At 40.0% G+C, this 25754-nt stretch overlaps 1 protein-coding gene across 1 annotated transcript in view; it reads left to right on the top strand.

The window, feature by feature from the left end:
- Positions 1-648: 648 nt before the first annotated feature.
- ADCY2 (adenylate cyclase 2) overlaps positions 649-25754 on the top strand; it is a 132840-nt gene continuing 107734 nt past the window's right edge. Inside the window, exons 1-2 of the mRNA XM_060774059.2 lie at positions 649-1427; positions 25285-25482. Coding sequence (XP_060630042.2) covers positions 1143-1427; positions 25285-25482 — 483 coding nt within the window. The 5' untranslated portion in view covers positions 649-1142. The remainder of the gene's footprint in view (positions 1428-25284; positions 25483-25754) is intronic.

Here is a 25754-nt window from a genome sequence, read left to right as displayed (position 1 = left end):
CTATAATATATATATATGTGTGTGTGTGTGTGTGTGTGTGTATGTATGTGTGTATGTATGTGTGTATATATATATATATATATAAGCCGACCTTATAATGCAGTTCAGATAGTATATACCCATTTAATGTAGTTTGGATTGCAATATATATGTATAGGTTGACCTTATATTGTAGTTCTGACAGTATATACCCATTTAATGTAGTTTGAACTGCAATATATATATATAAGCTGACCTTATAATGCAGTTCCGACCGTATAGACTCATTTGATGCAGTTTGAACTGCAATATATATGTATAGTCTGACCTTATAATGCACTTCAGGCAGTATAGACTCATTTAATGTAGTTTGAACTGCATCATATATATATAAGCTGACCTTATAATGCAGTTCAGACAGTATATACTCATTTAATGCAGTTTGAACTGCATTAGATGTGTCTACGCTGACCTTATAATGCAATTCAAACACCACAGACCCATTTAATGTTGTTGGACGGCATGAAACTGTATTATATGGGTCTAAGGGGCCATCCAATCTAGTTCTTGATCCCAGATTGTCCGGGTTACAAGGCAGTGTAGACTCAATCCAGTTCAAAGCAGACAATCTGAAATGAGAAACTGGATTGGATGGACGTGAAGATCGCATCCAGAGTGGTGATTTTCATGAGCAGAAACCTCGCCATGTGTCGTGAATAGGGGTTGTTTGTGGCCGTCTTGAACCAGTGGTTCTGATTCCCTTCGGAAAGAGCGGCGAGGCTGAGGACGTCCGCCTGGTTTGTTTTCGTGGGGTTTGTGTTGGTTTTCAAGCGGCTGGGCTAAGTGAGCGCTCGTTCTAGTACACGCCGCTCCAAGTGTGCTCCCTCCGAGAAAGCACCTCCACTAATGTAAGGGCGAGGGGAGGGCTGGCTGTGTGTTGCGCGTGCCTTCCTCCTTCGCCCGCTGCCCGCCTCGCTCTCTCTCTCGCTCGCGCTCTCGCTCTCCCCCCTCTTCCTCTTCCTCAGGATGTTCGCGGCTATTGCTGCTGCCTCTGCTCCGCGCGCTCGGAGGCGCGAGGCGAGCCTGGCGCCCGGCGGCGGAGTTGCGCCCCTTCTTCCCCTCCGGAGGAGTTGAGCCCACTGGCCTCCATTGACTGCCCGGCCATGCGGAGGCAGCGCTACTTGCTGGAGCGCGGGGCCGTGCCCGCCGCCGAGGGGGAGAGCGAGGGCAGCGGCGGAGGGGCCCCCGAGGAGGGCGAGGAGCGGGCCCCCCAATGGCCGTGCCCCTTCCCTCTCCGCCGCCAACGCCGGCAACGCCGCCGCCGCGACTGGCTCTACGAGTCCTACTATTGCATGAGCCAGCAGCACCCGCTCCTGGTCTTCCTCCTCCTCATCGTCATTGGCGCCTGCCTCGCGCTCCTCGCCCTCTTCTTCTTCGCCTCCGGGCTGGTGAGTGAGCGAGGAAGGGAGGGAGTGGGGGTCTTGCTGGTAGAGAAGCCCAGGGTTGTTGTCCCATGGAGAGCAATAACCCCTCGGCTTATCTCAAACTTATCCCATTCTGTTCAGACATGCAGTTCGGACCCGAGTTCTACTTCTGTTTCAGTCCTCTCACCTTGTTGCAAGCAGAGAATTGGCGGGGGTGGGGGTGGGGGTGTGTGGTGGTTACTTGATCCCAGTGTTTTGTAATAGACAGGCAGCCCCCAAGTTACCATGGCTTCTGTAGATTTGTTCTTAAGTTGAATATGTTCGTAAGTCGGAACATATTCAACTTTCAGCATTTTAGTGAGCACTTGCGGGTGAACAAGATGTTTAGACCCATCTAATGCAGTTCAGAGCAGTCCAAACTACATTATATCCGTCTATAGTGTTTGAACTGCATTATAAGTTCAGCGTAGATCCATATGATACAGTTTAATGCAGTCAAACAGCATTAAATGGGTCTATAGAGTGTGAACTCCATTATAAGGTCAGCAAACGGGAGGTGGGGGGGATTGGGTTCTTTTCTCAAGCCCTCCTCTTTCTCACCATCATATCTTTCCTTCCTTCTCTTTCCTCCTTTGCTTCCTCCTTTCCTTCCCTCCCTCTTCCTCTCTCCCTCCTTCCCTTCCATGCTTTCACCCTTCCTTCCTTCTTCCCTCCCTCCCTCCCTCCTTCCCCCTCTCTCTTTCTCCTTCCTCCCTCCCTTCCCTTCCACTCTTCCACCCTTCCATCCTTCCTTCTGTCTTTTCCTCCTGCCTCTCTTTCTTTTTCCTGCCTTCTTTCCTACCTTCCTCCTTCCTTCTCTCTTTCTCCTTCTTTCATTCCTTCCTTCCACCCTTGGGTCCTTCCTTTCTTCTTTTCTCCCTCCCTCCTTCCCTCTTTTTCTCCTTCCTTCCATCCTTCCTTCCTTCCACCCTTTCCTTTTTTCTTCCTTCTTTCCTCCCTCCCGCTTTCCCCCTCTCACTTTCTCCCTTCCTTCCTTCTTTCCACCCTCCCTCCTTCCCTCTGTTTTCTTTCCTCCCTCCCGCTTTCCCCCCTCTCTTTTTTCTTCCTTCTACCCATTCCTATTTTCTTCCTTCCTATCTTCTTTCCGCCCTCCTTCCCCCTCTCTCCCCTTCCTTCCTTCCTTCCTTCCTTCCTTCCTTCCTTCCACCTTTCCTCCTTCCCTCTCTCTCATTCTCCTTCCTTCCATCCCTTCCACCCTTTTGTCTTTCCTGCCTTCTCTCTTTCCTTCCTCTCTTCCCACCCTCTCCTCCCTCCATTTCCATTCTCTTCTCCTCCTCCTTTCTTCCTTCTCTTTTGCTTTTCTCCTTTCCCCCTGGAGGATGTTTAGCTGAGAGAAGAGAAGAGAAGACAGAGAAGGAACATGAGAACCATGTTTCAAGATTTCAAAGGGTGTCCCATTGAGGAGGACAAGGAAAACTGACTTTCTCCCTTGTGACCAGGGCACAAGGGAGCAATGGTTTCAAATGGCAGGGAAAGAGATAAGACTGAAAAGATTAGGAAGAACTTCCTGAGAGTAGGAGGTTGGAGAGTGGCATAGGCTGCCTCAGACTGTGGTGGAGTCTCCTTCTCTGGAGGCAGTCCAAACAACACAGAGGCTGTCTATTGGGAGTGCTTTGATTGTGCCTTCTTACATGGCAGGGGGTTGGACTGGATGACCCTGGGGGGTTTCTTCCAGCTCTAAGATTCTAGGATTATACATCAGGAGTAGACAATATGGGGGTCTAATGGACCACCATCTCATCCATTCCTGACTAAGGCTAACCCTTTTCTGTCTTTCCTTCACTTTCTGCCTCTGAAAGAGAAGAGGATGGAGAAGAAAGGGCAGGGAGGGAACTTGGGGAGGACCCCCTCACTCCCGGCTCACCCACCCACCTCACTCCAGCCCACTGTGCAGCCCCCAAGTTAGAAAGTTTGTCCATGCCTGGTTTGAAGTGTAACTCCAGACACACAGATGGCTGGAAAGTTATTCTTGTTTTCACCCCCCCCCCCCGCCCCTTCCATAAATGCTCCCAATCCCCCTACCACATTTTCTTCTATATCTATATACCACACTTTCCTTAATCTTTGTACATTATCTATATTGACTTCACCACCTTCTATCTATTCCACAGAAGCCACCCATTTCTCTTTAATTGCTTCTATTTTACTCTCTTGTGTTTCCTCTCAAACTATACATGCTGTAATAATAATAATAATAATAATAATAATAATAATAATAATAAGCCAGTAAAGGTGGTCCCAGTGGTGATCAACACACTGGGTGGGGTGCCTAAAGACCTTGGCCTGCACTTAAAAAACAATCAGTGCTGACAAAATCACCACCCTATTCAGATCTGCACACATTATTCACTGATACGTCCTAGACACTTGGGAAGTGTCTGACGTTTGATTCAGTACAAAAGCCAGTATAATGATCTTGTTTGTTGTGTACTAATCTTGTTGTGTATCAAATAATGATATATGTTTTCAGGTCAAATCTGGCTTATAGTGACCATGAATGGGGATTTTAATATAATGGTGGTAATAATTAATAGTGATAATGATGAATGTTGTCAGGTCGGGCTTGGTTTATAGAGGACCTGAATAGGGATTACTATTTAATTAATTAATTAATTAATTAATGTTTTCATAATAAAATTCCCATTTAAGGTCACTATAAATTAGGACTGACCTGAAGGTATGTTGTTGTTGTTGTTGTTGTTGTTGTTGTACGAGAATCCCCATGCAGGGTCATTCTAAGTCAAAACTAATCTGAAAATATATATCATTAGTAGTAGTAGTAGTAATAATACAGCTTTATTTGTACCCCGCTCCCTCTCCCCAAGAGGACCCAGGGCAGCTTACAACAAGAAAGAAACATATAGATAATAAAAATTATCCTACAATCCTGAAAAGGTCCAATTTAAACAACAAATACGTCAAAAAGAAATCACAATAAACAAGTTAATTATAACTCAAAGACAACACTCATGAGAATCAAACTATGTAATAGTTAAATGATGTAATACACTGAAAACACCACAAAGTCTATTCTTATTTGTAAAAACAGTAAGGTTGAGTTTAAAATTGTAATGTTTGATTGGACTTGATCAAACAGGTAATTGTTCCAGTTTTCACAATACCATTTTTCCATCTCCATGCTATGAGTGCCTTTCCTCCTGAAATCATTTCTCTAAATAAATCTTTTTTTTTTTTGCATTAATCTTATTATTCACTAGTATTCCCATTAACATATTGACCTGAATTGGTATTTTAAATAGCTTCTCCATTTTCTTTACTATTATTGTCTTTGGGCATTCCCACTTGTAAAAGAGATGACTAGATAATATAAAAATACTCCTTTATTTACAATGTGTGCATGCAATTGTTTTTTTATCACCTATTCATAGATTATGCTATTATGTACTTAATAAAAACATATTTTAAAAAACACACATATGGCTGGTGTTACACTTAAAATGCTACACACACACATATATACATATACATACTTTGGATGGCATACAGAAGGGAGTTTTGCTGTCTGTGCCCCTGTTCAGAAGATTTCACCTCACTTTCTGTCCTGGTGATTATTAGATTTTGACAAACTTGACTTGTGGAAATGAGGATTGGTGATAAAGCTTCAGTGGTCACATCTTTCCCCCTGATAACTCTTTCAGGAGTGAATTTCCCTTCCTAGAGGTAGATTTCTCTCACTTACTGTTGACTCACCTCGTTCTTAACTATGAGTTGTTTGTAAATTGGATTCTGTAACTCAGAGATTGCTTGTATGCCTTTTAATACTATTATATTGTATCTCTGTGTTTTCAACCATGTTGTGCCCCACAAGAAGCCATGAAGAGACGTGAGTAACAAAAATGTATTATTATGGGTTGCTGTGAGTTTTCCGGGTTGCATGGTCATGTTCCAGAAGCATTCTCTCCTGATGTTTCGCCCACATCTATGGCAGCATTCTCAGAGGTTGTGAGGTCTGTTGGAAATTAGGCAAGTGGGGTTTATATATCTGTGGAATGTCCAGGGTGGGAGAAAGAACTCTTGTCTGTTTGAGGCAATTGCAGTTGGCCACCTTGAACAGCATTGAATAGCTTTGCAACTTCCTACCAGTATAAAAAAACTAAAAAACCAGGACAATAAATAAAGAACAACACTCAGAAAACAGGGGAATTCCAGACAGGAAACAATCAGGACCAGCTAACACCTCCCAACAAAGGACCCCCCAGACAGGAAGCAGCCAGGCTTTGAAGCTGCAAGGCTAATTGAGCTGGCTAATTGTCCTTGCCTCAAACAGACAAGAGCTCTTTCTCCTACCCTGGACATTCCACAGATATATAAACCCAATTTTCCTAGTTTCCAACAGACCTTACAACCTCTGAGGATGCCTGCCATAGATGTGAGCGGAATGTCAGAAGAGAATGCTTCTGGAATATGGCCATACAGTCCAGAAAACTTACAGCAACCCAGTGATTCCAGCCATGAAAGCCTTTGACAACACAAAAAAAGTATAATTATTATTACTGTTGTTGTTGTTGTTGTTGCTGAACCCCAAGAGCCAATATTGGATTCTGAGACATTGGCTCTGCTCCTCCCAAACTTCTTAAAATAGAAAGATAACCCTTGAGCACCTGTCCAGTGCTTTTTTTTCTCTTCCGCATGTGAAATTAGCATCCCGCTCTATTCACAAGTGGTTTGGATTTTAATTTGGGTCTGTATTATTAGTTCATGACATTTGTGCTTTTGTGCTACAATGCAAGCATTGTCCAAACTATTGAAAAAATGAGAGTTCCATTTTGGTGCTCACAGAAATGTTCATTTTAAGTGTGGCAGAATACCGTGATTCAGGGGGACAGAGGAAAATTCAATTTTTGCACTAGTATTGTTATATTAGCAATAATAAGAATGATATGGTGCGAGCTCAGTACTGATGCCCTTTTTGCTCTCCAGTTATAGAAATGCTATGGTCATATTTCGTTTCTCTGTTTGAGCCCATTGTTATTCAGCTGGGTCCTGTTATCCATTGCATATTACTCAGAATCAAGTTTCATGTCATTTGGGGTTTATTCCTCCTAGGAAAGTTTTTTATTTTAATGGATTCTTACTTTAACACAAGCTGCTCTGGTTTTAATATCTCTTCTCTCTTGTGAAATCTCCCATATTGCTATCTAGCCTATCCTGCTCTGCATTCACCCCTGCTCTTCTATCCTCCAGAGCCTGTGCTGCCTTTTCTTCTTTTCATTTTGAGGCTGAGAGATCATTTCATCTCTCGTTTCTGCGTTGTGGATGCAGGTAATTTGTAGCTCAGCTGCTGCTGTGTTCCAGTGTGTGGTCCCTTTGGTGAGGCAAGGACCCTTTTTGCTTTCTGGCTCTTTTTAAAGCCAGATATAAACTCTGATTGCCTTTTGATCTCCAAGTACTAAATTACTTTATGCAATCTCTTGGGTTGCTTCTATACATAGCAACCGGGAAAGGCAATTAACAGGCTTCATCCCCAAGGATTGCTTTCGGTCATCTTCACACTCCTCTTGGTTCTTTTTAGTTAAATATTCTATTAGTGGAATGAACAAAACACATTGATATTATAATAGCCATCAACAAGGTTCCATGGAAATAAGTGGCATAGATTTACGTGGAGTTCAGGGCCAAGTAAGTGTGCTTAAGCTTGCAGTCGAAATTTAATTCCTCTAATTCATTTGCTTGGTTTCCTTCCTGCGGACAGATTAACCTTATTGGCATTTGTTATTCAAGGAACAAAGTTTCACAGCTACCAAAGTACTTTAGGCATCTGACACGTTTAGAATGTTTTCATACAAAGCAAGGAGCTGTCTTTTCGATATTCAGAAGGAAAGCTCTTGCTTATGTAGCCAACCAAGCACCACTTGCGTCAAGACGTTTAGGGGAACCCTAGAATTTACGGTCTTTTGCAAGAGAAACCCCCAAAGTGGAGATTCAGTGCAGAGTTTTCCAAATATCCCAGCAAAGATTAGATTTTATCAACAGGGATAAAGCTTGAAACTTTGGGTGGGAAAGGAATCAAATAGACTGTTATAAAGGAGGGCACAGCTGTCTGAAAGAGTAAGTGGGAACACTACACTGTAATGCTTTGCTGCAGGTCCCACTTTGTTTTTATAAATTCACAATTTGTTTAACATAATTAGAAACCCATTTATTGCTCAGACCATCTGCTCCACATGCCTCTCACTTTCAGAAGGGAAGTTGCTGGTGCTTGTTGGATTGTCTGCTATTTCGCTCCCACTCTTCTGACACTGACATCAGTGGGAGTCTTTTCCGTCAGCATAGATAGACTGTTGAGTGCCTCAGGGCCGAGAGGCAAGCAGCTCCCCCTTGTTTTACAGAGCCTCTCTTAGACCATGGGCATCCTGGAGTGTAAAAATGGTGGAGAATGTACAGATTGGGTTGGTTTTCCTCTGCATTCTCACCTTCCCACTGGATGGAGGTTGAGGTGAATCAAGGAAGTCATGCTGAATGGGGAGAACATTTCCTGTGGGTGAAGATGCTCTCATATATTGGAGGTGATGCTGGTCTTTAAACTGTGTTTCAAATATTTGTGTTTTTTGCTCCATAGTTTTGGTACTTTCAAGGTGGAATGCAGCCACTGTTGTGCTTGGTACTTCCTGTAACTTGCAGGAGCAGGTTACTGGGCAGTTCCCTCACCTGACAGCCTCTGGGACCCTCCTGAAGATCTAACCAGGAATGCTCTGAACAGATAGTACAGGCATATATGTGATGCAGGGTTTGGGAGAAAGCTAGGCAGCACCTAGCAACCATGGTTGGCTGGTGGCCCAGACGTCTTATCTTTCCTAGTCCAGTTTAGCCCTGCCCCTATAGGTAGGCTCAGGATTGTACCTCATGCCTGTAGTTCAAGAATATAAGATTTGCAATCAGATGCAATCAATAAATACATCTAAAACTGTAGACTTTTTCTTCAGGCTGGGGTTTCCACACTCAGAGTGCAAAAGCTACAGTTATAGGGCATTCGGATAAACAATGGTTCTATTATCTTTAAACTGAGATGTAAAGTGACCAAGGATTTTTATCTCTCTTCATCCACTTGATGCATAGCACATCTGGAATCTTTCTTACACTGTAGAAAAATGGATGAAAGGATTTGAGGGCTATGAGGGAGAAACTGTGACTACTTCAGCTATTGATTCTGAGAGAATTCAAAAGCGTTCTGTACTTTTCCAGGTTACAACTCAAGGATGACTCACTTAGCCTAGTTTTGTGCGTGTTTATTCAGAGTAACTTTCACAGTGTTTTGTGGGAAGGATCCCAGATAGATGTGCATGGAATTAGGATGTTTCCTTGTCCTGAGACCACTGATCCATCTTAGCTCTGTATTTTCTGTGGCAGAGATGGGGAAATGTTCCTGGCCCAGGAACCAAATTCCACTTTCTGGGTGGTCTTGGGAGCTGCATTGCTATAATGATTAAGCACTGGTGCAGCCTAAGACAGGGCCTAATATAATTCTTGCCTATTTTACATAGTTTTCACTAATCAGAGAAAATACCACTCAGTTATAGAGATGCTTACTCAAGAGTAAACAAAGTAGCACCTTTCTCAATGGCACGTGGATCATTTTCATTGGATAGGTTGGGATGCTTTGAACCCCTACATGCAGAGAATAAATGCAGCCTTTGACTGTACCGTGTCTTCTCATCCTTTATAGTGGCTGCCCACAGCTCTTCAGGGTGTCAGTCAAGGGATTTCTACAAACCTTTAGTCTTTAATATCTTTGTACAAAACATGAGCTGTATTCGTGAACCAATAGCTTTAGGCCTGCATATTTTTTGGAACTTAAAAATTAATATTTTGTGATTTTTGGCATTATTTCAAAAAAATAATGCTATTAAACATATGTTTCTTTTAAGTCTTAAAAATAATAGAATAATAGATTTGGAAGAGACCAAAGGGCCATCCAGTGCAATCCCATTCTGCCATGTAGGAATACACAATCTTGAATTCTAGAAGGAAATTTGTTAAGGATCATTTGCTCAATGCACGTACCTTTTATGTTTATAGTAGATTGTTGAGCACTTAATGATTAGGGACTATTGTTTGCTTAAACTGACTCAGTGGAAAACCATAGCTTTAGAAATTATGTGATAGTGTTCCTGCTTGCAAGCTTTCCATGTGTGAACAGAATAGTGGACAAGATAGAGGTCTCCCCACTAATGTAGTGGGACCTTTTGTGATATTCTGAGATATCTACCAATTGTGATTTGTGATGATAAGTAATATATAAATGGAGACATCGTTTGTCAGACATAGATAAATGAAATAATGGATACTGCTTCCTGGGATCTAGGGATTGTGCTGTATTCCCTTTTTTGAACATCCTGTATTGGAGGTCATAAAATCTTCCTTAATGTAAGGTTTGTGCATGAATCTGTTTTAGCCATTTTCCTTCAGCCAATCTAGCTTCTTTGGCTTGGTCGGATGGCCGAAACAACGAGGGCCCAGCATATTTTGTGGAACTTAAGTTTCCTGTCCATAAAGGGACCACGTGGCAGCAGATCACAGCTCCTTCTCCCCTATTTGGTGTTTTATGCAAACTATGTCTGCTTCTTTAGTCCATTGCTGGCACCCAGGCTCCCTTGAAAGGAAAAAGGGAAAGGGTCCCAAGAATGGAAAAAAACCCTCCTAAGTTTCCATTGCTTCCAATGGACAGGATCTAGCCATATTTTTTGGCTGTGGACCAAAAATGGCTATCTGGCTACCTGCATGTTTTTGGGAAGTGTGCAAAAACGAATATGGGGGTCTACTGGAATCTGGCCAGCAGAAACAAATCAAGGTTCAGGTGACATAATACATATCCACTCCCACTTTTTTTGCAAAAAGGTTTTGCCGAGAATAAATGATTAAGCATGCAATTATTTTTATCAAGCAGGACTCTACTAAACTAGGTCACCTAGGTCAAGACAAGACACAAGCCGATAGAACTTCTGTACTGGAGGCTTTAACATGCTTCAAGACATATAAATGCTTATCTGATGTGCAGCACTATGTCAGCTTCAGAGCAGATACAAATTTTAAAAAAAAACCTGATGCCAGAGAAATAGCTAGAGGTAAGCCAGTGCAGTAGACTTTCAGTTCAAATTAGATTGATAGGCTCCCTCCCTCTAAATATACTGTATATGTTGGAGGATATAAAATAATTGGGTTGTCCACAAAACCCAAGGCTGCTATGGCAAATATTGAAATTATTTTAAGCAATCAGTGTTAAAAATCCATAATCTTCTCAACCACAATTTTGTTTATACCTTAAAACCTTAGAATAGTTTTAAAAATTCCAGGGCTGAAATTCTGAATTCAATGGTACATAAGCCACTGTATTCTTTGACGAAAGCTGGGCAGGCTTAGAGAGAGGCTGTGAATTTTTTTTTAGTTTAGTTTGTCTTTGGCATTCCAGACATGCCGCAGGGGATGTGTGGGGTGGTGGTATATTGAGAAAGCTTTGTTTCTTGGTAGTAAAAATCAAAACTGGTTCATGGAATGGAAGAAAAAAATGCCTACTTGTTGTTGTAGCCATGAAAATAGAGGCAATTTTGCTTTACAGGCAGAATAAACAGTTGCCCTTGGGTACCTCTGCTCTTTGGTACTGAACCAGAGAATTCAGGCTGCAGGACATTTTGCTGCTTAAAAGATTTCTGCTTTTGCTTTTGAAAATAGAGTCCCTCTTGTCCTAAAACTATTTGTGGTTAAACAGTTTGTCACATGAATAACAAAGGAGGAGTCCCCAAACTGAAGCCCATCCAAGGTCATTTTCCCAACCCTCCCCCCTAAATTTAGACATAGGGTTGCCCTAAATTTGAAATTCCTTGAAGGCACACAACAACAACAATCCTAATTAACCCTCTCATCAACCAAAATCAGGCCCACGCTTCTCACTGACACACTGGTAAGTTTATATTGGTTAAAATTGTTCATCATTTTATTATATTGTTCTTTCATTTTTTGCGCTACAAATAAAATATGTGCAGTGTGCATGGCAATTCGTTCATTTTTTTCTTCTTCAAATTATAGCCCACTCAACCAACAATCTGAGGGACCATGAACTGGTCCTCAGCTTTCAAAAGTTTGAAGACCCCTGCCCTAAAGGCACCAGATCCTTATCTTGTCTGCTTAACAGAGCTATCCTAGGTTAGTAATTGGATGCAAAACTGCCAGTAAATTCTAGGTGCTATATGTTATATTTCAGAGAAAGGAACAGGCAAATACACCTCTGAGTTACCCTTCCCCAAGAAGCCCCATTACATTTATGCTGATGGGCAATTTAAGGGACCCACCTCTCCCAAATCTTTATTAAATAGTACTCACATTGCCTTTGCTATGTACAAGGATTTGCAATAATTCTTTGGTAGCTAGGAAGATTAGAAACATTTAATAATCTATAAATTGTGTGATTATGCCAACACACTAGGTTTTAAACCTTAGGACTTAATAGGAGTGATAAAAGATACGATCTTATGCAAAACTGGTAATTTTCATAATCTCATATTTAAAGTGATTTGCAATAGGAAGCTTGCACTTCTGTAGCATTTGTGCACATTTTCAGCATTTTTAGTATTCACACATAATAGAGGTGTTATTTGTCTCACTCTGTATGTCTATCTCTCTCTCTTTCTGTAAGTATTTAATAAATAAATTAATGTCCTGGTTTTGGAGGAAATGATTAGCATTTTCCATAACATATTGTTTCTCCCCTTCTGTAGGAAGGTTCAGCAAAGAAATTAAACTAGATAAAATTAAGAGATTTATGGGTTCATTTGTTTTTCTTTAAAAATGTCACCTTGGTAGAGTCATAACAAATAAGGTGTTTACCTAATTGTTTCATTAAGTGGCCACCTTACAGAAAAGGAACAGATACCTACTGTTTGGTGAACAGCAGGATTGGTTTGAAGCTACCATCAAAACTAGAGGGATTTTAAAATTGTAATTCAGATTATAAATAGCGACCATAATAAACATCAACTTTTGCAAAACATCTAAGAGTTTGTGGGAGAGAATTTTAAAATGGACCTTTAATACATAATATCTTTTTGGAGTAACCACCATGTTAGTACACAGTTGTTTATAGAGAAATTAATATTTAATAATGTTTTGCCAATTTATAGGGGTCACGGCGGGGCAGCTGGTTAAACTGCTGAGCTGCGGAACTTGCTGACTGAAAGGTCGGTGGTTTGAATATATGGAACAGGGTGAGCCCCCATTGTTAGCCCCAGCTTCTGCCAACCTTGCAGTTCAAAATTTGAGTAGATCAATAGGTACTACTCTGGTGGGAAGGTAACAGCGCTCCATGCAGTCACTTCCAGCCACATGACCTTGGAGGCGTCTACAGACAATGCCGGCTCTTCGCTCAGAAATTGAGATGAACACCACCCCCCAGAGTCAGACTCGAGTAGACTTAATGTCAAGGGAAAACTTTTACCTTTGCTGCCAATTTATGGGATCAACCAAGAGCTTTTTAAATATGTACTTCTCTAAATGTACAGTGCACAGGATTTCCAAGTTAGTAAAAAATGTTAGTTGGTATGAATGTAACTTTTTTTATATACAGTTTCTTTGCATTTAAACATAACATTGCCTGAAGCAAAATTGGAGACAAACATTAAAAGTTAAAAGTGCAGTTTTGTATTTTCCTTCTTTTGTATAGTCCTGTTTCTTATTCCACACTAAGTACCTGTTACTCTTTATTCCTGATTCAAAAAAGAAACAAGGAAATAAAATATACAATTAGGAGGCCAGGCTTCATTTTTTGATAGCTCTTTTTACATTAAAGCAAGCAAACCTTCCCCCTCATTTCCTCCAGCAAATCTTCAAAAGAACTTGGTAACAAAGAATTTTAAATTACTCTTATTTCGGTAGCTGCTTGAAAGTACTTGGGATATATGCATAAAATCAGGATGAAGTCTGTTATTTCCTCCTTGACACATTGTTTGAACACACTGCTCCTTGTAGTCGGAAGTAAAAGCAAATAACTTTTCTGGTGTATAATCTAAATATCTAAGAAGTAAGAATCACTAATTTCCAAATGCAACTTTTGGTGTCTACAAATTCAAGATTCTTTTAGACCAGAACCAAAAAAGTTGCATTTCTCTGTTTGTTTTTCCATTGCTGAGATGATCATTTCCCAGGCCAGAACTGTGATCCAGGAAAATATGAATCCAGTTTGGTGCATTCCCAGAAAAGTGTACTATTTGTACTTTGCAAATAACAGGGCACTGGTTGCAGGGCAGCCTGGGAAGGATTTCAAAAAGTTGTTTGTTAAATAATATGCAGCAATAAAATCTCCCTGTATTATCAATTGGTTTCATTAACTGAACTACGATATTGTGTCTTGCAACACTGCTCATACTATGCAATGAACTTGTGTATATGTGTGTTGGAGGACCTAGCAAATTCTTAGTGGGAATACCTCTCTAGGAGTTTTCTAGATCTTTCAGTGCAACTCTATGGTGCCTTTATTTTAACTGGGTTTAACTGGGTCCATAGTTTCATGTTTCTATTATATTTTCAGGAACATATCCCCTACCAATGCAGTGATCATACTGTATGTATACTAAATAACATCTGTTGCAGTTTAAAAACAAGGTTATCTCATGTTTGCTCTGCCTTTTGGCTAAAATCAAGTACAGTACAAAGCATCACAAAGCCAGAAAATTGAAAAATAAGTCTGATGTCTTAAGTGATGTGTGCCATGAACAGAAATTATACTGTGCAATGTCACAAATTATGCTGGTTTACAGTTTGCCTTTCATGCAGCTTAACTTTGATTTTTTTTTTTACTGGTCTAGAGAGACAGTAAAGTGCTTTATGCCCCATGTTGTCCTGTTTTCTATCTGAAAAACATTTATAAAATGCACCCAAAGAATGGCAATTGTGAAAGCCCAAGACAATTAAATGATGAATGTTTCCCCTTCACCTATTCAAACTGAGATATACAAAAGGGATACACGACTACTCAGAAATAATAGAGTTCTGATTGAGTTCAGTGCATCTTATTCCCATGTAAATGGGGTTGGGCTAACAATCTCAATACTTCAAAGAATTGGAATTTTCTGTTGTTTATTCTGGAAGCTTATTTTAGCATTCTGAGCAGTTTCAGCCTTGGTTCATTCTTTCCCACTGTTTTTTCTTTAATTTGCTATAGCAATGCTATTTCCTTTTGAAGGGGAGAAACCCCCACTGTTTAAAACTAAAATTGGCTTTTGACTAAAAGGGTTGATTGGAGAATTTCAGTTATGGATTCCATAGAAATGTACAGTGGCCTTTCACATTCACAGTCTTCTCTTTCATGGATTTGATTGTTCATGAGTTTGTAGCTCTACCTCCTTGTTCGTCACTCTTCTCCCACTTCTGCTCGTTTAATCTTCTGTCCATCCAACAGTACCCATCATATTTTAAACTCTCTCCATCTAACATTGAGATTGAGGGGAGGTAGTTTGGAAGGAAGATGGAGGTGTTTAAAAGAGAAATTTAAAATCTGGTTAATACTTTTGGAAGGACAGGAAATTGAAGGAGGATGATTGGAAAAATAAGAGTGGGGCTGGGAGGTGGATGGAAAGAAATGCAAAATCTGGTTGACTCAGGGCCCTACTAAACATGCTGTAAAACTCAGAAGTAACCAGGTTAAAAGGAGGGGGGGGGGGTGATGTGGCTAAACAATGTTTAGCCAAAGTGCAGAAGAGATCCAGTTAAGAGGCAAAAAGCATGTATTCTAAAGGTGTGTTTAAACCCCAATTCAGCCTGAAAAAAGCACACCTTTGCGTGACTGTATATTCCTGCAATCATGCAAAACACTCAAACTGGAAAGAAGTTAAAACCTAGCTCTGTAGCATGCACATTTTGGGTGCGTGTGTATTATAATACTTGTATTTTAAGTTTCTTGGAGGTCCTGCACTTCAAACTCATGTGAATCTGGAAGGACCACTGTATTTGCTTAAATGGATAACACTCTGCATTACTGTTTAGATTGATATGACTGATTCCAGATACTAACAATGGACAATGTTTGCACAGTTGCATTTAAAAAGAAAACAAGACATTGCTAACTCCAATCTTTGATGGATTGGGTGCTTTGCAAGCATAAGTGTGCTACTTGTCTTTTGGGATGTATGGCAGCGTTTTTGTGTGTTGGGCCACTGTGCATGATTTGTAGGACTGAACAGAACGGAAGTGTGGAGAAGAGGGGAGTTTGGATCCAGGCTGACATATCTCATAAACAGCTGTCAGTGTTGATAATGGAGGCATTTGTTAGGTGGAATTTCTTATCTACAAAGCAATATAACTAACATTTATCATGTGCTTAATATTTAAGAGCCTAAGACTTTTCTTAAATATTTTGCATTACAGGAAGTAGTTGTTGCACATTTGGTAGGACATACAAAAAAGTACAGAACAAATGAAAAACTTTTCAAATAGGGAACAAAGAGCCCCGTACACAATTGTTGGAAGGGGACAGTTGATGGGACAATGGCGCCTTGAGGTAGAGTCATGAGTTATTGTGATCCATAAACCAAACATGAGTCAGTAGAATGATTTTAAAATATTCATGTCCTTCTTTATTTTCCCATAGTAGAAGTCCCAAAGGCAGCTCATAAAACCATGAATCTCAATAAAACAAAATGAGAACAACAAACAAGTATGAGAGCACAGGCAGCGATGCATTGGCACAGCACCCAGGGTACTCCACATACTGAGGAACATTGCAGGGGAAATCCTGTTTTTACTTGATGTCTAAAGATGGAAAGGGTAGATGGAGAATCTCCAAGAGCAAAGAACATTCACTGTGCAATCTGGTGTATAACAGGCCAAATCTTCTGTCATAGTTGTTCATCTTGAGCCCCTGAGCTATATATTACATTTTAGCTAAGATGAGACTCACTAGGTACATTTAAAGCATGACTGCTGCTGCACCGTATATATTGTGCATATGTAATTCATCATAAATTTAGAATGCCAGTGTCAGTTTGTAGACATAGTGTTACACTTGGATTGACAGAAAGGTTAAGATCAACATTCTACCCATATAAGGATTACTTTTTTTTATCATGGGCTCCACACGGTTATTGTGAGAAAGCATGAGATAATTCCATATACCATATATAAGTTCACCAGCAGGTCAATACTGGAAACAGGTTATGATGATGCCAGCACAATAAGATCTATGCAGCATGGATATGGGCTGAAAAAAAAGAGTGGGGAAGAGCAAAGAAAGCAATCTGCCTCTATTAGTGATCTAGTATGACGGCAGTAAGAAATCACTTGTGTGGTCTGAAACAGTTCTTCCACCCCATTTTCCCAAACCAGAAAAAGAAAGGCAGGCCTTTCTCCTTCCTCATTTCCTTTTTTGACCCAGCAGGAATGTGAGAGAACCCAAATAATGGAATTTGCTTGCCATTTAGGATGCCTGACATGAAGCACAGTGATGGTGGCCATTTTTAATAGGGGCTTACTCTGTAAGCCTCCCTTGCTTTCCCTTCTTTGAGGTCTTAATTTTTAAACTGGAGCTGGGCAACACAACCCTTTCAGCAGGGTAAAGCAGAACAGCAGGCCACCCTAACTGTAGATAGACTGAAAAATATTGTGTTAACACTCCAAAGCAGTGGACTTAGATGGATGTGGTTGGATACCTTCAAATCACTATTTTGGGAGGCCATAAAAATGTGGGTTTTTCATATAGTTCTGTTCCTCCTTTTCTTCATCTGCAACCTAGGGTGAGAAGAGATCTAAGCAACCAAATGACAATAACAACAATAACAACAAAAATGGTAATAACAACAAAAATGGTTAGAAAGGGATTTTCACTTCACCAGTGGTCATTACCTTGTTCTTCCATATATGTATGTGTTTAGTAGCATCGTGGACCTTGTACTGTATTCAGGCAGAGATTCAAAATACTAATAAAGAGGACCTTCATTAATCAAATGCACAAATGGTCAGATCTGCCAAAAGTCAAACCCACAAATGTACTTTACTTAAAGTCTTAGGTTAGACGATACAAAAAAGTTCATAGCTGTAACTTCAGCTTTATGCTGGAACTGTATCTTAAGGAAGTTGAATAGACTTTGTGTGGGAGGGAAAAGGCTCAGTAGAGTACATGATTTGAATGCAAAATTCTCATGTTCAGCTTCAGCTATCTCCAGGTAGACCTGGGACCCTGAAGAGCCACTAGCAGTCAGAATAGACATATTATTGATCTGGCTTGGTGCAAAGCAAATTCCGGTTTTTTATGATGTGAGTGTGGGATATATGTATCCACATTCAGCGCTGAAGTAGTGATCCCAGTTTATTTATGGGATACATTTTTGCATTCTTACTACAAGGGTATATGGACAGTTTTAACCATGGAAATTATTTCATTTCGTTGTAGTAAATCCCCTGTGTGTTTAGCTTCGCTTTTGTGAAGTCCATTGAAATAAGTACTATTTATTGCTTACATTATAGTAATTACATTTTTCCTGTATTTGATGGAAGCATTGTTTTCAGCTATATTGAAATATTTTTCAAAAACTGTTCTTTCTGAAGCTTATATTTCCATGTGTGCAAGTCTTCAAGTATTTGAAATATGAAGCATGAGTTTACTTTTGAGGTAGGATAACATCAATTTTTGCTGGGGATAGGAGGATTAATTTTAAGATGGGGTAGCAAAGGGTATTAGAGTTTGTTTGTTCATCCATCCCTCCACCCACCCCTTCTTTCTTTCTTTTACAAAGTTCTGCTGCCAACAACTTTTGGTACTTTTAAAATGCCCAATGACCACATACATACCTCAGAGTGAGTGAGAAATTATTCCATGGCATTTACATGGCACACAGGGACATCTCAATACAGTTTTGCCCCACGTCAAGTAACATCAGGAAATGCCGCAGAGCTTCCCTGAAGGTCCAGAGCATCTCCGTATTTTGCATGTGTGATCAGCTGGTCTGGCACTGGCCTCACCATTCACACAGTGCTGCTTCCCCTGCAGTCTGTGGCATGGGGAAAACAGGATGGAACTTACCTTTGGGGTTTTTGTTGGGAAAGGGTTGGCCACAGGCTCCAGAGAGATCATCCCCTCCTTCCCCCCTCCCCTCTCTTATTTGAGCATCTGCCTTTGCTTATATTGCTAAAGGCACCGAATGATTGCCAGGAGCTCTCTGGAGCTCTGTGGCCACTGCTGTGGTGATGAAAAAAAACAATGGTCAGGGTAGATGTCCAGCAGGGCTGAATGAGGTTTGGACCAACTGACAGTGAAGGCTCTACTCCTGCTGCTGAAGTGGTTCAGGAAGCGGAGTGGTGGAAACACCATGACAGGATACAGGCCTGGTTTGGAGCAGCAGTGTTTTGGACTAACCCCAGATTTTGTGGCTTGTGTAGAGGGGTTCTTAATCAGAGGAAAAGGTTTTGCATCCCTTCAGATACAGTGGCATCCAGCATTGCTTGCCACTGGCTTTGCATACTAGTGCACCCAAGAGTTACCACTGGGCAATATCTTAAGGACTTCATGATTCACACTCACCTTCTGTATTCATAACCAGGAGATCCCCTTGATAGGACAAATAGCCAAGTGAATATTTGTTAGGGACTTGCTGGCTTCAGGCCAGGAACTGAAACACTGCATATCTAGGGATTAGTAGATAGATTAAGAAGTAACATTGCACTGTCCACTTGATGAATTTGTGTAAAAATGACTTTTAATTCACATGCAAACACAGCAAGCAAAGCTAAAACCGAACAGTTTTTCTACTCAGATAAACTTTACTCAGGAGGTTGTAAAATAAACTGAGGTGTCTTCAGCTGGTCTCACGAGCTTTCTATACAATTCATAAACAACTGAACAAAATAAAACACAGAGGCATATAATTAATCTCCCTTATTTTTGCCACATAACATTCATTGCATGTAGTTTAGCTGAGTCAGGCTGCAATCCTGTGCGTACATTCCTCAGAGCTTAGTGGGACTTTTTCTAAGTAAACATTGCAGGCTTGTGCTATAAATTATACCTTTTGAATGAGTTTTCAGTTTATTGTGCCCTGTCATACTCACCAACTATATTGCCATTAAAGAGACAATACATTGTCTGCAAGCATCTAGAAAGCAGAAAGAGCATTGGTGCAAGATTGTGGTTGTGTCCTTCCTTTTCTTTGAACTTGAGGAAGATAAAAAGAAAGCAGAAATTAGAGTTTTATAAAGCATATGTCTGTAGCCCTGGAAGCCAAAACTGATGAGAATAGCTACATGACTAAGAAAATGAATACTGAAGTTAGAGGTTTCAGGACACCTTTGAGGATGAGGGGTGCTGGAATGGGGCCATCCTAACCTCCTTCCCAAGCCTTAAGATAAAACTTACCAGGCCACCAGTAGGCTTCTCCAGAGGACTCCTGGTGCGGGGCGGGGGAGCGATTTGCCCCCCCCCCCCAACCTCCTGGCACGTCATTTCAGGAGGCCTCTGGAGAAGCCTAATGGTGACCCAGTAGGTTTTAATTTTATTTTAAGGCTTTTTGGGGAGGGGGTTGGGGAGGGGGTGGTGTCCTCCTTGGATCTTTGGGCTTTTGGAAGCCTGAAGAATCAAGGTGGGTTGTGGGGACTAACTCCAGGACTGCAGAAGCAGTCCCGTGGGTCTATACTGCATTAGACCTGGGATTTTCAGGAAGGCCCAGGTCTAATGGGGTATCAAGGCAATTCGGGACAACATAAGGTTTCCCTGCTTTGTCTTGAATTACTTCGCTTTTACCAGAGGCGTCATTTGGATGTCCCCAGTAAAGGGACAACAGGTCCCGCATTTAGGGACTTGTCTGAAAGGGCCTTGAGATTCTGTGAGTCACCTGAAGGACTTAGAGATACCTAGAGATAATAAGTTCATCAAATCAGCAAACAATCAAATCCACAAAGTTCAATTCACAAATGTGGTACACTTGCCCATATCCCATGAGCTAAGAAAGGGGGCATACCATGATTATTTGCATGCTCTTTCCCTTGTCAGCCTGTTAAAAAAGGGAAAGTCTAAGTGAGAGAATATTATGTTTTGTGCACATACACATTCTTTGTGGTTTTGTATCCCATACAATTAGGATACAAAATCATGTGAGTATACATCACATCTAAAAGTATTACTACCACTTAAGCCATATGAGTAGTAGCACTATCAGACAGTAAGGTTGTGAGGAGGTAGTGGATTCCCATATTTCCTCCATGCAGTTGTAGTCATTTGAGAGTCACTACAATTGAATAAGGCTGCTGTTAAAGCAGATTCTAATGAACCATACTTAACTGGCATTTCCTGTAGAATCATGTCAGGGTTGATCATAAGGAGAATTTTGCAAGAAATATAGGGGTGTAGGAATATTTGATTTAGAAATCAGGTAATGATTTCATTAGGAACAATTCTGGTTGCAATATTATATCCCCATACCAGGAAATAAGATCTGTTGAACTCTGTGAAACTTAGTTTCTGAGTAGAATTTCATTATCAAAATTGCAATGTTCTGATCTGAGGAAGTCTTTGATATGCTCTGAAAACTGGGTTTCTATTATTTTGACTTATAAATTGCAAATCCAATGTTTTATTTAATCACCTGATTATATTTTTTTTAAATAAGTCAGAGAATCATATAGTACATTTTTACAGGAAATAAAGCTAGTTTTCAAGCACTACCTATATCTTCTTGGGGAAAAAGGAAACCCCGCAACAATTTCTCCCTGGGCTGTGTAATTCTTCGCTAATTTCATTACTGAGAAAGCAACAAGTGGCCATTTTCTTCCCCTTGGAAAAAAAATGCAGAATTACTATTGTTCTCTGCTGAAAATTCTGTTTCTGCACAAAAATGCTGTAGCTAGTTTGCACATCATTCACACTTTTTTTGAGCTAGAAGCATTTCTTTGCACAGAAATAATTTTTCATTTCAGAATTATTTTCTGCACAGAATGCTGTTTCTCAGGGATAAAACACTTGTTTTCGGAGCAAAAAATAAGTAAGAATTTTCCATGGGGCATGTCTTGAATGGCAATTTTTCTCATCTCCTCCTTGGGGGTTTTCTCATACTGAGGAAACGTGCTTCTATCATTTATCAAATATTTGTTTGCATAATCTGTCCATACATCTCATGAGTCCTAGAAATGAGAGACTATTTAGAAGAATACTCTGTCCATTGATATTGAAAACTGGTTAAAGGGCCAAGGGAATCCGCAATACAGGACTGAAATCAGACTGAATCAATTTGAAATAACTGGATTGCAAAAAAGATATGAAAGATTTTTCTATAGTTACTATGATCAACAGAATCCTGTATTATAATAGATTTTTTTTCATGGTGTATTTAAAAACTCTTTCAAAATGCATTGCACCCCTCCATATTAATGGAGGGTATATCTTCAGCCTTCATGTGGATACATGAAACTGTAGATTATAGCTAACCCTGTTATTTTCAATGAGACGAACAATAGAGGTATTGCAAAGAGCTTGTACATAAGACCCTAAAATAAGTGAATCCCAGGATAAGTGAAAGTGAGTATACTGGTTCTGCAGATAGGAGAGTTGTGCAGTAACAGGTATACAGTCTTTGACTGACAGCAACCTAGTACTAAATGCTTTAGTGCTAAACTGGCTGGACCTTTTTCACTCCCCTTTTCACGCCTGTTAACAGCCAGGGTTGAGTTACCTCCTGTTACCAAAGTTAAAGAGTGAACTTGTGGTTTTGACTTCTTCAAATGTCATATCACCATGTGACAGCAACTGGAAGAAGCTGATGGGAAAACATGAAACTCTATACAAAACATGTTTCAAATAGGAATTAAATCTTTTATAATAATCTAACATATAGAAAGAAGGAAATACACTTTCTGTTTTAGTGATTCATTGATTTTTCTCTCTCTCTCTCCCATAAGCATTATGAACATCAGCTCTTGTAAACGCTGGTTCTCAATAGTCCAGTCACAACTTGCTAGCAGCTTTCTGTTGTTGTATATATATATATATATATATATATATATAGCATGCAAAAACATTAAGATAGTGTGTGTGTGTGTTATTAATACAACTCAGGAAAAAAGATTATGTTTTTAAAAGAGGTTTACAATAGAGGTTTATTTTAGAACATATTTTCATGTTTGAACACAATTCAAGAATGAGAGCAGAGTTCATACTTTAGATAAAAGGCAAGCACAACTGATTTTAAGAAGCGTTGCAAAAGCTACATCTGATGAAGAACAATTTGCCAATGATAAGTTCCATATAGAAGCAGAATGTGCACTAAATAAAAGCAAAGAGCTACCAGGAAAATAACATACACATAAATGAGCAAAAAAGGGGAGAAAGATTTTATCCTCAAAAAGACAATTAACTCATTGCCCCTTAGCAACAAAGAAATTGTAGAGCTATTTGATTATTATGAATCACTATATTCTTCACAAAAGCCAGAGAGTTGTCATACTAATAATTTCTTAAATGGATTATGTACCCCACAATCAAGTGCTAAAGTCAGTGAGTTTTTCGATTCTATTAATGCACAGGGAGAGATGGTTAACTCAACAGAAGCACTTAGATTTACTTATGCTCTGGGTTCAGGTGATTTAATAGCTGACTTTTTCAAGATGTTAGCTGATACTTTAAAAACATCTTTAGTTGAAGCACTGCAGGAAACATGTGGGAAGGAATAGCTTAGATTTAAAGATACCAGTGTGAGTGCAGTATTGGTGCTGTGCATTCAGGAGTGGGTTTGAATTTAGTGAATGTGAGAAAACTCTGTCAGACATGGTGCATTACAGATAGCACTCTAGGTGAATGTTAACTTTGGGGGAATCTCACGCAGATATACATAACCTGACCACATCTTGAGGTCAAACATTGCAGACTTGGCCAAATATCATATATAACCACTATTCTGACATTACTTTTTCAGTATTCTAGATCTGTAAGCATTAAACACAGACCGGAAGATTGTTTCTATAATGTACAATATTTCCTCCTCTCCTCCTCTCCCATACATTCTGGATGAAAAAAAATCAAAATTCAAATCAGTTTTAGTTTTTCTGATTTGTTTTTAAATGCAAAGCAGGAACTGTATTTCTGAATTAGAATAAACTCTAGTTCATGAAAATGAACCAGAGTATGTTACTGGTTTGTTTAATAAATTATTTTCTATCACACTTTCTGGTTCCTGTGTAACAAGTCATGAGTAGCAACTTTTTTGTCCATGTCAGGAGTGACTTGAGAAAGTGCAAGTCACTTCTAAATTGGCTGTCTGCAAGGACGTTGCCCAGGGGATGCCCAGATGTTTTATTATCCTTGTGGAAGGCTTCTCTCATGTCCCCGCATAGGAAGCTAGAGTTCACAGAGGGAGCTCAACCCACTCTCCCCAGATTTGAACTGCTGACCTGTTGGTCATCAGTTCTGTCAGCCATGAGTAGCAACTGCGGAAATGAAATGTTTTTGTTTTGTTCCACATCCACATTATTCATGCATTGTATGCTAAACTGTAATTTAGCACTGTATGTGAATGTTCTGACTGTTGTTGTGCTTTATTTGATGATGATGATGGTGATGATGATGATGATGATGATGATGATAATTCTAATATCCGCCTCTCCTTGCAGCTCAAGGTAGGGTACAGCAGGTTAAAACAGCATTGTGGATTTGGTGAATTGAAAGGTTGGATAGGAATTATTTAAATCAGTGCTAGTCAAACTAGTGGGTTGTGTGCTGTTGCTGTTCCCTGAAGCATTAGTTACCAGTCCATGGCTAGTTTCCCAGAAAGGTAGAAACTTTGGGCAGTTCTAGACAGCTCTGGATTTATCCCGTGCCTTCTAAGAAGGTATTGAATAAATCAACTAACAAATTAATTTGTCAAAAATCAGGGTTTTCCGAATTAATGCGGGAAAGCCCCGAATGTCGTCTGGACAGCCCCCTTTTTATTGTGGAAATTTCTGCAATAAAGGGGCTGTCTGGACAGGCCCTTTGCAGTCAGTGGGCAAAAATTCATCTCTGGTCCCTGGCACAGTAGGAAAAACACATTGAGGGTCCTGCACATCAGATAGCCTAAGAAGCACTGCTCTAAATAAATATTTCAGGTGAGATCAAAAGACTTTCTTGGGCTCATGTCAGAAGCCTTTGTTATTGCTCTGTGGAAATTTTGGCCATTTGCCATACTGATCTATAATTAACTGCTTTTGAAATTTATATTACCGTAGTTTCACAAGCTGTTTGCTGTGCTTTATGGGGTTTCATTATTCTTTGAATCTCAGTTTTAGCCTTCATATAGATCATTTGATTGTATTACAATTATACTTATGTTCTATACTAAAATTGGTATGTATTTAGGATTGCAACATTTCTGTCCGTGCACTGAATGTGTACAGAGAGAAAAGCATAAACTAATTCATTCCACAGCATCTGCTCTATAGTTCCAAAGGCTAATGGGCTCTTGACCAAAGGTTGGAGAATGTTCTTCTATATAATAGAGACTTAGTGCAATTCTAAAAAATACATTGTAAATTGTTTTAGCACCCATTAGGATGCACACTGCATCCAGGGTTTTTTTTTTTTTTTTGGCAAGATGTGTGTATGTGTTTGAAGTGTATTTCTTTTCTTGGAGAATTTTAACTCACGTTGATTAAAAATCAATCTCTCTTATGACACCTAGCCTCCAATTTAAACAGACAATATCTGACTCTTGAAATGCAATTCCAGGTTGTCTGTACTTCTACCCAAGTTAGTAATTGAACTGAAAATATTTAGTTAATGAAGTATTTCATGGTTTGCCATAATGATGGCAAACGCTGGTTGCAATGTAGCCAATTGTAAATGTTCCTTTCTTCTTGCTTGCAGGAAACTGAAGACCATGTGGCATTCTTGATAACTGTTCCAACAGCCCTGGCAATTTTCTTTGCCATATTTATTCTTGCCTGCATAGAGCCGGTGTTCAAGAAGCTTCTTCGTGTTTTCTCTGTCGTAGTTTGGGCGTGCCTGGTTGCAATGGGATATCTCTTCATGTGGTTTGGAGGAATCATCTGTCCATGGGACCAGGTAGGGGATGCCTTAAAAATTGAGTTTCTTTATTATGGGATTGATTCTTACTGGCTTGGGAAGGAGCATTTTTTTTTTGTTTGTCTAGGATGGTTTTTAAGTTCCAAGAAAAAAAATTCCTTGGTAGTCTCTGGAACTCACTATGAAAGAGCCCTTTGTCTATGTTGGAAAGCTTTCAGGGCAAAGGACTGAGGACCTACAAACACTCTGGAAAGGCTGGGTTTTCAGCTAAAGAACATACTGTATATACTCATGTATCCGTCTAGAAATTC

This window comes from Anolis sagrei, chromosome 4 (genome assembly GCF_037176765.1).
Source record: "Anolis sagrei isolate rAnoSag1 chromosome 4, rAnoSag1.mat, whole genome shotgun sequence".
In the NCBI taxonomy this organism is placed as follows: Eukaryota; Metazoa; Chordata; class Lepidosauria; order Squamata; family Dactyloidae; genus Anolis; species Anolis sagrei.
Note: the sequence above shows the minus strand (reverse complement) of the source record. Positions and strands in the feature narration are given on the sequence as shown.